The sequence below is a fragment of the Vigna radiata genome, chromosome 11 (genome assembly GCF_000741045.1).
Source record: "Vigna radiata var. radiata cultivar VC1973A chromosome 11, Vradiata_ver6, whole genome shotgun sequence".
Lineage (NCBI taxonomy): Eukaryota > Viridiplantae > Streptophyta > Magnoliopsida > Fabales > Fabaceae > Vigna > Vigna radiata.
Window position 1 is genome coordinate 1,848,986 of NC_028361.1, and position 15,547 is coordinate 1,864,532.

Here is a 15,547-nt window from a genome sequence, read left to right on the forward strand (position 1 = left end):
TAGCATTTCTCATAAATTATACAGTTTTCCAGTGGGAAACAGAACAGAGACAGAATAAAGTACCACTTCGTAAAGCATTATCATGTTAACTATATAAAAAATTATCTACTACGAAAACCACAATTCATAGGTGAACAAGGCATAGTTTTACGAGATGAGGAGTTAACAAAAAAATTTCAAACACACAAATCACAATATGTGGTTTTTTGAATTGTTCTAAAGGATAAAAAATATTGTAATACAGTGTGTAAAAATGAATCCGTTGACCAGCTAAAAAAGTGTGGTATCTAGCAATAAAAGGTGTTGTGTATGTGTAGCAATAGTTGTTGGACAAGTAATAGAAATTGACATTATTGCTTTCCTTTTTCCTTAAAAGGTGCTGAGTTCTATTGTGGATAAGAAACTTTGGTTTTATTAAGAAAAGTAACATTGTCAGAAGTCTCGTCTGAAATGAAAATTTCAGACAAAAAATGGCAGCACACGGTTCTATTGTTAATATGTTGTCAATGAGTGTCACAGAGAACGATAGATTTTTCATGTTTGCGCAAAAAACTAATATATAAAGATATTCTTGAAGATAACAAATTGATATAAGTTAACAACAGTAATCCGTGGGTGATGAAGAAGAAGATAAACGAAAGAAAAAGACAAACGGGGAGGACTTTACCATTGCCAGTTTTAGATGATAGAGTAGTTTATTTGTTTTGGATAGAAAGTAGTTAAGCACTTAATCCCCAGAAGAGTAAAAACAAAGAGAGGTGAAATTTGCTAATTATAAAAGTAGAAATTTAGACGTTTGTCTAACTCCGATAACGAGTATTTATCTAATGCATTCACTCTCCTTATTTTCATTGCATATATAGCTCATTGGCACCTCTGCATGCTGCTGCATCTTCCTAAAAATTAACTGCTACCTCGTAATGTGTGTTCGTTACTATTCAATTCATTTTTCTCTCTAACGGTATTTTTGTGCAGGAGAATGAAAGAATCGGAGAAAGTAACGTGGGATCAGGGTCGATGTACGGCGCAGGCACGATCCTTAGGCTTACCGAAGCTTATGGTATGGCTAATGCTCTTCGTTTCGCTCATCTACATGCTTTATACTCTGAAGCTCGTCTCAACATCGTCAAGCGCCTGCAACCACGCGCCTTTCATCATCAACCATCTCGCTTCTTCCTCTTTCCCCTACGCAAACGTCACGGAGAAGAGGGAATCCTCCTCCTCTTTGGGTACCGGAACGGGGAAGCGCCGTGACCAGAAAACGGAGCTCCGTCACGTGGTGTTCGGAATCGCGGCGTCGTCGAAGCTGTGGGAGCACAGGAAGAATTACATAAAGATTTGGTACAGGAAGAAGGAGATGAGGGGAGTGGTGTGGCTGGATGATCGCGTGAAGATCGACCCGGAGGAAGGGTTGCCGCCGGTGAAGGTTTCGACGGACACCTCTAATTTCGTCTACACCAATAAGCTGGGTCACCGCTCCGCCATTCGGATCTCCCGCATCGTCACCGAAACGCTGCGTCTGGGGCTCAAGGACGTGCGGTGGTTCGTCATGGGCGATGACGACACTGTTTTCGTGACCGACAACCTGCTGAAGATTCTGAACAAGTACGACCACAACCACATGTACTACATTGGGAGCTTGTCCGAGAGTCACTTGCAGAACATATTCTTCTCCTACGGCATGGCCTACGGCGGAGGGGGCTTCGCTATCAGCTACCCCTTGGCCAAAGCTCTGAGCAAAACTCAAGACCGTTGTATTCAGAGGTACCCTTCTCTGTATGGCTCCGATGATCGAATGCAAGCTTGCATGGCTGAACTCGGTGTTCCACTCACCAAGGAACTCGGTTTTCACCAGGTCTCTATTCCTACCTCTACCCCTACTAATTTATTCTTGCAAAAAATCCAGCTTTATAAAAATACGTACTTTTTCTTTTTCATGATTAATTAATTAAAGTACAAAAACATGTCTACCCAAGGTGTACCAAAGTCTGAGATTAATTTTAGAATATTTATCAAATGAAAATTATTTCTGAAAATAGAATTTTTTGTTTGATACATATCATCAAAATTAAACTTTTTATGCAGACGTATATTAATATATATTCAAAATAAAAAGACAGAGTCTATAAAGGAGAAAGGAGAAAGTAAGGACAGGGAGAGGTGGTGAAGGATATAACAGTACAACTTTCCAATTTACTGTTATTGCAAACAGTACAACAGTTCTCTCAATGGTGTCGGTGGTCTCGATTATGTCTTTTGTTTCACATCTTATAATTTATTAACCGAATAATAATAACTGTGTGTTTAGAACATCTACAAAGTTTCATGTTAGGGATACTTTTCTTGAGTGTAGAGGAGGATGTTAAACGTTAAACAAATATAACTAATATTTGAGTCTAATTATATAAAGAATTGATACCAATTTTTATTTAAAATTTTAAAATAATAAATTAATCAGTTTTTGACATTTATATAATACTTTACTTATTTATATATAAGATGAGACTTAAACTTAAACTTAAATTCTCGATATCTTTAATAAAATTTAGATTTAGACCCATTTTATAAATGTCTTTTGATACGGAATAATACATAAATATGGAATATATCAAATTAAATACATTGAATTTTGTAGGTAGCTTTTAGTGTTTAACAAACATATTTGTTTGAAAGAAATGATTTTTTTTTCTTTAAATGAAGTGAAGTTATAAGTATAGATTAGTTTTTAATTTTTTAAAAATGAAAATAGTTTTTTTTTATCGTAAATAGAACCTTATATAAAAGAGAGTAACTTTAATTGCTAAAAAGAAGAAAGGAAAATAAATCATGCTTTACTATTTTTTTTTTATTTCTTTTCCTTTTGATTTAATCACAAAATTTTCCAGAGAGAAGCACTATGATCTTAAAAAACATGATATATATTCACCTTGTATTATCAATTTATGTTTCATTTCTGATTTCCTTACGTAGGTCCAATCATTTCGTTAAGAAAATTTATTATCAATTTTTAACTTTTTAAGTTATACACTAACACATAAAATAGATATTTTTAAAAAATAAAATAAAAGTTTCAATGGTTATTGAATTAATTAATTATTATAATTTTTAGTATTTGATTGTTATGATGAATAGTTAAAATCTGTAATCGATATTAATTATGATAATAGATACGTGGCCATGGGAATGTAAAACGGAGAAGGAAACTACACTAGGGTGAAGAATATAACATAATATTTAAAAAAGGAAAATAATATTTTATCACTATTTTTTTTACACCTTATACGTGTCAAAATGTGGTGAGACGATTTCAAATTAAAAAAACAAATTTTGGTTTTTCTTTTTCAAATATACTCCTGCCTCAACTTTTTTAATTTAAAATCGTTCAATCACATTTTAACACGTATGCAGTTTCAAAATAGTGTCAAAAAATGGTGTTAAAATATCATTTTCCTTTTTAAAAAATGTAATGAAAACTAGTGTTCTACAAACAATTGAACTGATGTTTGAATTGTCTTTTATGTATGTTCGGTGCTATATATCTGTTAAATGCTTGAGTTATTAATGTATTACATTATACAGCAAACCAGTTGCTACTGAACTTGATTAGTTTGAAAGTGATATTTTGCATCTAAGTGCAAGTTTCTTGCAAACAAAACACGGTCCATTATAGGACGGTGGGTGGTGAACAACTTGTATGTTATTTTCTAATTTACTTAGGTTTCTAAACACTCTTTTGTTACCATTTGGTTGCAGGGGCACCATACATATAGAGCTCCAGTTTAGGAACCTTATATTTTGACTTTAATCATCGTAGGTTTATGGTAGTTGAGCAAGCAACACCACACTAAACGACGAGGACTTTTGTTGTTTCTTCCGTGATTAGGCTTGTCTTTTTATGAGTTAGCTAAAAGTGACATTTGCGAAACTAATAGATTCTTTTTGTTGAAACAGTATGATGTGTATGGGAACCTGTTGGGGCTTCTTGCAGCTCATCCAGTGACTCCATTGGTGTCACTGCACCACCTTGATGTGGTTGAGCCAATATTCCCGAATGTTACCAGAATAGAAGCCCTTCAACGGCTTACCATTCCAATGAAGCTTGACTCAGCGTCCCTCGTTCAGCAATCAATTTGCTACGACAAGAAAAGAAAATGGACCATTTCGGTTTCATGGGGTTTTGCTGTTCAAATATTTCGTGGGATATTCACACAGAGGGAGATGGAAATGCCTTCAAGAACATTCCTGAATTGGTATAGAAGAGCAGATTACACTGCATATGCATTCAACACACGCCCAGTTAGCAGAAACCCTTGTCAGAAGCCTTTCGTGTTTTACTTCTCAAAGGCAAAACTGAATAATTCCACATTGAAACACACAGTGACTGAATATGACAGACATCTTGTTCCTCACCCAGAATGTCACTGGCAGATGCCTGATCCTTCTCAGCTTCAAAAAGTAGAGGTGCACAAGAAGCCAGACCCGCATCTATGGGATAGAGTATGTTAACATCAACACATTCATTAATATTTTCTATATTCCTTAAATCATTATAAACTTATTTAAATCTTAACCCTTAATTTCATTACATGTATGATAGGCCCCAAGGAGAAATTGTTGCAGAGTGATGAAAACCAACAAGACAGGAATCCTGAAGATAGACGTGGGTATATGCAGAGATGGCGAGATCCACGAACCTGTTTCATTGTGAAAACTGTGAATCAATATTGATTAACTGGGTTCTCTGCATATATATATATATACACACACATATTCTTGGACCTCATTTCTTCATTTATAGGACTTACGTTAACTTCAAATTTTGTAATTCTTCCCGGGCGTTCTGAGATTGGGTGGTTGTGGAAAGAAAGTTCATGCTGTAATTCATAAAAAAGTATCGTTATTATTGGTTACAAAATTGTATTTCTATTTGATTAAGTTGCAGATGAAATAGTTCAGAGGGCAGCACATAACTTTTCTGCTTTGCTAGATAATCCTTAGAATTCAAATGCGTTGTATCGCATCTCATTATTAAGTTCTCTATCCCTTTTCCCTTGATCTCTTGGAACACACTCTCCTCTATTTTCACACAGCACACAACACTCTCTGTTTGCTTTTCTTCTCTCCATTCTCGCAAACCACTTCGCACACAGGCAGTCGCCAGGCATTGTCGCGCTTCCCTTCTCCATCTCACTTTCGTCTTCCTCTCACACACAACCACCCACCCAATTCTCGCTGCAGCCACCAGCATTGTTTGCAACCAGCTACCCAGTTCTCTTGATAGTATTGGTGTGTTCTGGCATTTTTGATAACGTGATGAAACGTGATAAAGAGTGGATTTACAGTGTTGTGGTGTGGATCGGTTGTGGAGACACGATGGGGCTGAATCAGATGTTGATAACTGATTTAGCAGCCGCATTTTGACATTCGATGTAGATTTTTTTTTTTTTTATATTTTATTTAATGTTTTTAAATTTATATTTAATGTTTATGAACGGATAGCTGTTGTATCTTTTGCAATTTAATCTTCTGTTTAAATTTTTTTTAAGTTATTTTGAGTGGTTTTGTAATTAATTAATAACTCATTTGAAATTTTCAGTTATTCTATTTTTGAATTTTATTTTAATTAAATTGTTATATTTTAATAATTGATTTATTTTTATAAATATTTGAATTAAATATATTTATTTTTAATGAAATAATAAATTTTATAGAATGTATAGTTATTTATTTCAAATAATTATATTAAGAAATTAGTTGCCATTTAAAGTTCGCTTTAATTTTTTTTTAAGTTATTTTGGGTGGTTTTAATTTATATATATATATATATATATATATATATATATATATATATATATATATATATATATATATATATATATATATATATATATATATCCCATCTACTGGTAAAGGAGAACGGACAATGTAAGTTGAAAAAAAGGAACAATCATAATTACAGGAAAAGAAGCGGCGAAACCAATTTATACTAATACCAGTAGATGGGATATATATATATATATATATATATATATATATATATATATCAGTAGATGGGGGAGGTATCTGCAAAAGGCACTTCGACGTTTAAGTTAGGTGTTGGTTATGGAGTCTCAATTCTTATGTGATTTTATTATCACTATGGAATATTTTTGAGTGTGAATGAAGCATGAGTATAAACAGACCTACCTCAGATAGATTTACCTTAAAATCCGGTCGGTTGCTCATAAACAGTTTTATTAATATCTTTAATTGGATATCTTTTATTATTTTATTTCCTATCGAAATATTAGCCCAATTACTCAAATGTTAGCCTAATTGCGGTCAAACATTGTTTAACATGGCTTGACGTGCGCTAAAGCTTTGTTCGCTTGAACAGATTGTACTGTTCAAGCGAATTTGCGGGCGAAGAAAATTTTAAAATCTGCGTTCCCTTGGACTGATTTGTGGCGACGGAAATGCGAGGATTTGTGCTGATTTTCAGTTCATTGCACTGTGCTCACCATCTCGCAAAAATGAGACGATTTGCGATGATTTACAGCCAAAAGACTCATATACCCTTTGTCGCACACACATTATCCTTGTTTTTTTGCAGGTGGAAGACGTGTTGTTGTGGAGAGGGGATGATGAAGAAGAAGGAGGCGGATGACGACGGCGGATGACGACGGCAGATGACGACGGCAGATGAAGAAGACGAAGGTTGAAGATGAAGATGGCGTGCACATGTATTCGGATCCAAACAAAGCGTATCCGGATGGAGTTTTTTCTGAGATCTCGGGTAGGTATTCGGATACACTCTTGCTGTATCCGGATCCAGGTTTTTCCAGAGTTTGCAAAGGAAGAGTATCCGGATAAACCATGGCATATTCGGTTCCAGCCGTTCTTTGCATGGCAGTTTGTTTGCGGTTCTTTGCATGGCAACGATGGGTTCTTTCCGGTAGCTGTCACCGGTTGGCCAGAGCTTCACCTTCCAACCTAAGCTTCTCCGCTTCTTCTCGAAGCTTCCCCTCTCTCTTTAAACTCTCCTCAAACAGATTCGTCTCGTTCTGGAACCGAACAGCGAGACTTTCCCGTTCACGTTGGAGACGTTCAACCTCGCGATCCTTCTCTCCAAGGAGTGTGTCGAATAAGAGATTCATCCCCTTGACGTGGCTGTCCACGACAACCGAAGTGACTACCTTTTCTATGTCGAAGGCAGCGAGTATGTCGTTGTTGGAGACGACAGAGTGGTGTAGCTCCGACTGAAGGGAGTCAATCTGTTGGCGGCGCTCGGCGGTCTCTTTAAGAAGTTTGGCATTGAGGTTTCTAAGGCTCTGAATCTGTTGAAGATAGGAATCATCGGTTAGGGTAGCCATTGACATGGTTTGTGTTTCGTTTTGGGAGTGTTTGGGTTCTTGAGAATTGGCTGAATGAGACATTTTCTTTTTGGCCATATTGAGAGGTAGAAGAAAAGGGGTTATCTAGGGTTTTTGTCTCGTTATCTTGTTACGGCAGAGGATGTGGTATTAGGAAGAATATATATAGTGTGGTTTGAAACAATACCAGAGGTAGAGGGATAAGTCTCTCTTTGTCTGTTCGCTTTTCGAATTCAAATTTTGGACCCCCAATCATCTCTTTATTTTTTCACACTCCAAACGCTTCTATCCCTTCGCTCCCCCACACTTTTCTTTTAACAAAAAATTCAATTTATTTACAAAAATAATAACTAATTTCTTTATATGTATATATTTCTTTAAAAATATAATTATATTACAACATTATAAATTTTCAATATTTTAAAAATTAAATTTACTTATTATTTAAATCATTATTAATTAATTTCCTCTTTATTAACCATTAATATATTAAAATATAACATTACAAATATCACATTTTATATTACTTTAATACCTAGGAGCATTTTGGTAATCTATCATTTTTACCAATTAAACTAATTTTTATAATCTGTCACATCAATCAAATCCTACACTAATTCTCACAAACTTTACTTTCAATTACCCACAAATCCACTCAAAAAAACAACAATAAAATTACCCTCAAATTCACTCAAATCATCTCTCCCAAATCTTCTCCCACAAATCCCCCCAAAAAAACATAGCCTAAACCTTGTTTGACTTTTAACTAGCGTTGATCCTGGTTTAACCTGGATGATGAAAGCTACTACAGTCGATCATTATTGAGTGTGCTAACCGCAGAGTGTAGATATCATACTATACATAATACTATACATAATGTCCCTCGGAGTTAACCGTTCCGTTTATATGGTCAAGTTAACTATCAACCTTCACATTGATGTTCATCGTGGGAGTTCCTTGTTGCGCACCGTTTAGACGTTTCATTTCCCAAACATTCCTTTAACTTTTCACGCCTTTGAGGTAGTTACAGAGTCTCGAAAGCATAGTCGTGATATCTTTTTGATCCTATGGTGCACATCACTTGCGATTATGTGAGTTTCCCCTCATTGATGCGAAAACGGTTACGCTCTAAAAAAATATGGTACGGGAGCAAGAAGGAAGAAAAGGAGGATTGGGAATCGTCATTGGGGAGAAAGCATTGGGAGGGTTTTGAAGCATCATTGACAGCTTGAGCAAAGGGGAGAGAAGAACCTATCTGGGCCATCATCTTCATCATCCATCCTTTGCAGCAGCTACTATTTTCCTGAGGAGAATAGAAAGCCCTCTAATCCGCAATCGTAGGGAGAAAAGCAGAAACAAGAAGCTCAATCCCTCAAGGTAAGTGTTCTATACCAGTTTATCTAGTCTATCGGTGAATCAATAACTGTTGCCCTGGCCGCATGATAGCATCATTTGATCATTATGTTTGCATTGGTATTTTTCATCTCTTTCGTTGCATTGGCTACCCGATATCTCTGTTACATCTTCACCCCTAGCCCAGAAACGGTAAAAAAATGCTTTTCTACTTCCCTGCTTCAAAGCCAGCACCCAGAAAGGATCACAACCAAAGAGTAAAGCATGGTTTCCTCTTTCAATTTCTCAAATCAGAATAAGTTTTTATAGAATTTTCATCCATACAAAGTTCCCCCAAAACATTGATTCTTCTCATTTGCAAAGAAAGAAAGAGAACCCAATCTCCACGAGTTGTTCACGAGACCATCACCATAGCCTTCGTCTTGCTTCTCTCGGCCTGGGCAGCCATTCTCCTTCTCACCTATACCCCAACATCTAGCTCAACAACCACTGCGTCTGACCCACATCATCATCCTCAACCTGCATTGCACAAAGCTACAAAATTAAAAACCAACCACCAAGAACAAGAACCAATTTCCAGCAACCTTCACTAAAGCCAAGCAGTTTTTCACAATTTACATCATCCTCATTGCTTCCAGAAACTGTATACGGTCTTAGGCAAAAGAAGAAAAAACAGAACCAGTATCTTTATCTTCACCTAAACCACTCCATTTACCCACTGGAACCTCCATCCCGACTCGAGCATAGAGCCATCACCCTCAACCTGCACTGCGCAGAGCCAAGAAAAGATAGAAAATTTTCAGAGCCACCACCGTTCAGAGAGCATATCACAATAAGACCCTTCCTCTCTCTCTGTCACTCTCAGCTACATGGCCTCACTCTTCGATCTGAATCCACTTCTCTGAGCCAATTCCGTCGTCGTTTGATCCCTTTAACCGCTCCAGTCTGCGTTTTCTTTATATTACCGTGCACCAGCTCCGCGGAAGCCCTGAATTGCTGTGCGATGCATCGATTAAACTGCCGTGTTTGGTATCGTGTTCGATCACGGTACTGCGTTTTGCTTTACTGTGAACCCTAGGGTTTTCTTCAAGGAGAGGAGGCACGAGAGGTTGGGGTCGCCGGCGATTATGAGACGACGAAACCTCGACGACAACGTAGGTTGACGATTCGATGGTTGGCCCTGGTTGCTGAGGTGGGTGCAGCGTGCGAAAAGGAGAAAGCTCCCTCGAGTTGGCGCTTCCCTCGTCGACGACGTCGCTGGTGTGGCTTTAGCCAGCAGTGGGGAGGTGCGAAAAGGGTGGCCGTCTTGGAGGCTAAAATGGCTCGCGACTGCCGGCGGAGGTGGGGAGGTTTATCGGCAGAGTGAGATAGAGGCTCTAGGCCTTGTGTTCTTCGACTGAGTGAAATGAGGTGAGGATGTGGAAACCCCTAAAGGGGTTTCTGAGTTTCTGAATGGGGAGAGAACTGGGCCTGGGCAAAACCAACAAAAAAAAAACTATTCTTCTCTGACACCCCTTTCTGCTAAGTCGCACCCCTTGTCTTTGGGCTCAAGCACATTCGATTTTATAAAAGAAAAAAACTTCCCTTCTGCACTCCTGCTTCTGCTAAGCCGCACTCCTTTCTGATTGGGCTTAGGCCAATCTGTTATTAAAAACTAAAATTGGTTTGCTGTTGGAGTGAAGAAAACCCTCTGCAAGCCATACTCTTCTCCTGACTTAACAACTCAACTCGTTACTTGCTTCCATTGCATTGCTTCTCATTCAGGTGATGTTCATGAACAAGTTTTTGCCTTTTCTCTATTCAAACTTTCTTTTTTCTCACTCATAGAATGAAGGAGGCCATGGTGGTTGCCTCTTCTTATTCGGTTCATATCTTTCAAGATTTATTTTCTTCGTTCTTTCAAATTTTCTGTTGGTTGTGTTTTTTTTCTTTCTTTCTCTAGGGTTTGCTCTAAAACCCCCCACACAGCACTCATCGCCCTTCTACTTTTCTCTTAAATTGTTCTTTTTTTAGTTGGGTTTTCTTTGGGGGGAGCATTTGTTTTCTGCTGGAGAACCATCGGGCGATAATCTTTAGAGTTGAATTAGTATTGCCTCTGTTTATAATTATTCTAAATGATTCTGATCAGCTTTTCTTGGAATTGAAATTTTCTTTTGACACGGGTTATGGGTTTTTGCGTGAAATGTTTGTTCTTTATTTCTTTATTCCATCTCCCACCCTCCTTCCCCCACTTTTTTATGCTATCTGTGTTAAGATGTTCGTTAAGGGTGAATAAATTGAAGGACTTTAGGAGGGGTACTAAATTCTAATCTTTAGTCTATAGTGCTGCCAGTCACTACTTTATGTCTTTGTAGTCTGTTGGGGCTCTAGGAATGAGTTTTACTAATACGTGGGGCTTTATAGTCAACTTTGGAAATGGTAGCTGGTGTGCTTCTCAATTTATGTGAGGGACTGAAGATTAAAGTTGGCTAGTATAATTTGGATATGGATGCTTGTGTGTAAGATTAAGAGGGGTTGACTTATTGTTAGGAGTGGATTTGCTGGACAAACCATAATAGATTGGAGGAAGACACTGAGTCTTGATAAGAATGGATGAACTATCACTCTAAAAGGGAACCACATATAGGACAAGTACCAAACTATAGCTTTACAGTCTATTTTAATAGAGATTGCAGAAGACTATGAAGTGAACTTGAGGAATACTAAAAAAAATCAGAACATGGGGGTGATACTAGTGCTATAATGATATTCCCACTGAGTGTGAGCTGCAACATATTCTAGAGTTTCATGCCTTTGTTTTAGAAGATACTAAAGGCCTTCTTCCTCTGTACCAAGTGATGCCTTGATTAAGGCTTGCCCTGCCACATTTTTTATTCTAACCTGATTTCTTAAAGGAATTAATTATAGAACATGTTACATTTAGGCATGGGATTGATGCAAGATCAATGACCCGTAGCATGTTTTAGCAAGGCACTATCCTTAGGGTATTACCAAAATCAGTTTATAAGAAGGAATCATGATTCTTTCCTTAGCAATTCAACATTGGAGACTCTATTCCTCCCAAAGAAGTATTAAGGTATTCACAGATCACTAGAGACTAAAACATTTTCTTGATCAAATGATCAACAATGTTGACTTTTCAACTTAGTGTGTTACCTCATTGAAGTTATTTATAAGCCTAGGCCTAAGAATAAAGCAGTTGGTGTTTTTTCTAGGAGGGACAATGTTGGTAATCTAAACTCCCTTTTTGTGAGCCCTTATTGGTCGGGCTTTNNCAAACTAATAAAATAATTATTCTTGATCCAGATTTGAACCAATAAAAGGATAAGCTATAGGTTGATCCAAGTTCTAGTCTAGCTTATGAGCTGAGGGAAGGTTTGTTTTTTTTAAGGGTAGTTGCTGATGTCCAAGCAGTACACCGTCATTCATATCCTTCTAACTGAGTTTCATTCCACTTTAGTGGGTGGATGTTCCGTGGTCACTAAGACCTACAAATGTGTTACAAGGACCTTCTTTTGGCTAGGCATGACAAAGGGAATCATGGAATTTATTTGTGTGTCTAAGAAGTAAACATTCTGCTATGGCTTCCCTTGGTTTGTTTCAACCTCTTCTGCTTACAGAATGGACTGAGGAAGACATTTCCATGGATTTTATCATCAGGTTACCAAGTTACATGGTTGTGAGGTCATTTTTGTGGTGGGATTGCTTATTCAAGTATGCTTATCTCCTTGAACTCAAACATCCTTCCCAAAAAAGTCAGTGGCTTAGTCTATTCCTAAATATGTTGTCAAGTTGCATGGGTTCCCTTGTCTCGTCAACAAAGGGACTTGAATGCTATCTTTATTTGTAGTTGAACGACGTCAGAAGGTTTCCTATTATATTTTTGTGCTGTTGGTTGAGAGAATTATGTAGCTATGTCTAAATTGTGGTGGAATACTTATGATTATACTTGTGTAATTTTAATTTACTTCTAGAAGCGTTATAAGTGTGAGAAAGACACTGTTTATTATTACAGCTTGCCAGAATCACCTCTGCTTTTCTTGTGACCCTCCTCTTCAAGAATATCCTTTCCTTTATCAGTATTGCTAGCTTTGTGGTTTTTGCTAATAGTTTTGTTTCTTTTGTAGTGTTAAAATCAAAGTTACTGTTGGCTTTTTGATGTAAAGCTAGTAAATAGACCAATACTATTATTTAGGGTTTTTTAATATCAAAATTAAAATTAGTTTAATGTAAAATATTTTTTTCAAACTAACTTATTTATACATTTATTTTAATTTTTAGGGAAGTTTATTTATTTATTTTTATTTCTTTAAAGGATTAAAAAAAAATTCAACAATAATCTGATTCTTAATACTTCATTGAATTACTTTACTTCATGAGTAAAACTATAATCTTTTTAAAAGAACTATCATTTACTTATATTTTAGCCTTTCAATATAAAGTAACAAATGTTTAATTTTTGTAATTTTAGTTTTAATTATTGCAAGTGAGTTTGATATTTATTAGGATCAGGATAAAGATAGAATATGAAGAGCCATATAAAAAAGAAGGAAAATTATAAACATACATCTCGCAATCTTCCAACAACTATTGAACACTTAATAAAAAATTAATATTATTTTATTTTATCCACTCAAATTATTTTATTTTATATGTACTCAACTAGCTGATCTCTGCACACACTGAAAGCTGCCACACTTTTCTCAATTTTATGTTATACACGTTGTATTACTGCACTCACTTTTATAAATATACATCACCTACCATGTAAATATACATCACCTACCATGCAGTAATAATACAGTTTCATTCTCTCAAGTCTCTCTTGTTCCCTTTTCTCTATGCCTCTCTATCAACCTAAAGGATTCTGTTCTTTTTTGCGTTGCGGTGGAGGCTGCATTCTTACTTCTTGGGTTGCTGTTTCGAGGTTGGTCCATTTTATCAAGATTTTATCAATGTTTCCATTTTAATGTTCTTTTGGGTTAGTCTGTTAAATTGCCGTTTATGATACACAGAGTGTAGTGAGAATCCTTGTCAAATAGAAAATCAGGGTTTTAGGTGGCCATGAGAGGAGGAAGGAAGAATTTGAAGAGGGCTATAGAGGAAAAACATGTCACGCTTCAAGATGGGCAAAGCATCATGCAGGTGGTGTCTTTACGAGGCTCTAATATCATTGAGGTATTGCTTTACCAGTCCCAAATCTTCCAAACTTTCTTTTTTATTCATACTGAGGAAAATGAGAAAATAACTGGTCAAACTGACAAACTTTGGTGGAGAAATAAATCAAGGAATATTATTTGAATGTTTGCATCTGTGAGAATGAGAGGTAAAATACATATTAAAAAGGACAATAAGTTGCAGTTCTACTCTGGTAGTAAACAAAACATTGGTACTTTTGTGAAAGCAAATAGTTTGTAATTGTGTGGCAGGGATTGCGTTTATACTTTTATGATTTCTCTTAAAATTAATCTGTTCAATGTAAACACCCCTTTATAATGTATATACTACTTATGTGTGTATAGGTTCTCATTTATATTTGGATTTTGACGTGTGAAGGTCGAGGATGCATGTGGCAACAAATCACTAGCTCTTTTCCCTGCCAAATTTCGGAAAAGCGTGTGGATTAAACTAGGTCTGTCCTATTTAAAAAGCAATTCAGCACTACGCCACGCTAATTTGTGTTACTAGTTTTTAAAAACAAAATCAATTGCTTTACTGATAATATTTATCAAATGGTTATAATAGCTGATTTCCTGTCTGGACATTAGTGATAGTTTATTCACCGACCATGTCATGGAATGGATACTTATAGTTTGTCTCCTTTTCAACTGTACTTAACAAGCTGTTTTTATTTAAGCCTTTATTGCTTCGTTGTTTGAGAATTCAGAAAAAATTTAGCTAACAATGAATTTGTCTATATGGAGCGTAGAATTTATTTATTTAGAAGCCATGTCAACTTCACCAATCTGTTTTGTTAAACAATCCATCGTTATCAAACTCAAACATATTTGCAGTGTGTACTGCTAGAAACATTGTTTGAGTTATTTACATGTTCTGTTTGGGGTTGGCGAATGCACCATGTGTTCTTTAAGATTTTGTTACTCCAACACATCTGCCAAAGAGTTTAACATTTAACCCTTCTTTCTCATGTTGTAGGGAGCTTTGTTGTTGTTGATGTAACTAGAAAGGAAAAGGCTCTTGAATCGGGTAGCAAGGTTGCATGCCTTGTTTCTCAAGTTCTTTTCTACAATCAAGTTCGAGAACTACAGAAAACTCCTGAATGGTGTGTATTGTTTCCTGCTTTGATTTTTGTATGTTCACTTGCTTTGGGTTCCCTTGTTGAATAATCATATATTTACTTTTTATATCAAAATTTGGATTTTGTATGGTAGAATCTATCGGTACTCATCCCCAAGGTATTATACTCACTCTTTCAATCATTTGCCAACATTTAGGCCTGAAAGTTTTAAATCTGCAATGGTTGATGAATTAAATGAAACTTCTGCCTCCCAACAAGAGAATGAGCTGGAGGACAGTGATGATGATGGACTACCTCCATTGGAAGCCAATACAAACAGACTGAGACCTTTCGAGTTGCAAGCCGATGAAGATTCAGAGTCTTCAGATACAGATGATTGAATCATATAGTTAGATTCCCATCATATATGAATTATTATACTCAAGCTAAAACGGCTACGTATGTGAAAGGATGTTCTTGTCCTATTTTTATGTGCTGATGCTATCGAAGATTTGCTTTTCAGATTTCTCAACCAAAAGAAAAAAAAAAAATGAATGTGCACCAGCAAGTCAAACTATAATAAAACTGACCAGAATTAATTTTT

General features: G+C 36.3%; 2 protein-coding genes and 1 long non-coding RNA gene across 5 annotated transcripts; 2 read left to right on the plus strand and 1 right to left on the minus strand.

The window, feature by feature from the left end:
- The first annotated feature begins 661 nt into the window (after nt 1–661).
- On the plus strand, nt 662–5,570 carry LOC106776597. Its single transcript, XM_014664080.2, has 3 exons — nt 662–1,855; nt 3,952–4,497; nt 4,598–5,570. The coding sequence occupies exons 1-3, from the start codon at nt 980–982 to the stop codon at nt 4,706–4,708; spliced, it is 1,533 nt and encodes a 510-aa protein (XP_014519566.1). The 5' UTR covers nt 662–979; the 3' UTR covers nt 4,709–5,570.
- A 2,603-nt stretch (nt 5,571–8,173) lies between these two features.
- LOC111240558 lies at nt 8,174–10,217 on the minus strand. The gene is made up of 2 exons (XR_002665972.1): nt 9,324–10,217; nt 8,174–9,224 (listed from the first exon to the last, which is right to left on the minus strand). It is a non-coding gene; the product is annotated as an uncharacterized LOC111240558 (long non-coding RNA).
- Nucleotides 10,218–10,338: 121 nt separating this feature from the next.
- LOC106777839 (probable RNA-binding protein EIF1AD) lies at nt 10,339–15,465 on the plus strand. Of its 3 annotated transcripts, XM_014665634.2 has the most exons (6): nt 10,339–10,469; nt 13,569–13,632; nt 13,721–13,883; nt 14,262–14,337; nt 14,862–14,988; nt 15,161–15,465. In XM_014665634.2, exons 3-6 carry the CDS (start codon nt 13,770–13,772, stop codon nt 15,342–15,344), a joined length of 501 nt encoding a protein of 166 aa, XP_014521120.1. In that variant the 5' UTR covers nt 10,339–10,469; nt 13,569–13,632; nt 13,721–13,769; the 3' UTR covers nt 15,345–15,465. The 3 variants fall into 3 exon arrangements, with proteins under 3 accessions (XP_014521120.1, XP_022631449.1, XP_014521119.1); XM_022775728.1 differs by lacking the exon at nt 13,569–13,632 and having other exon boundaries at nt 10,379–10,469; nt 13,728–13,883; XM_014665633.2 differs by lacking the exon at nt 10,339–10,469 and having other exon boundaries at nt 13,125–13,632.
- Nucleotides 15,466–15,547: the final 82 nt, after the last annotated feature.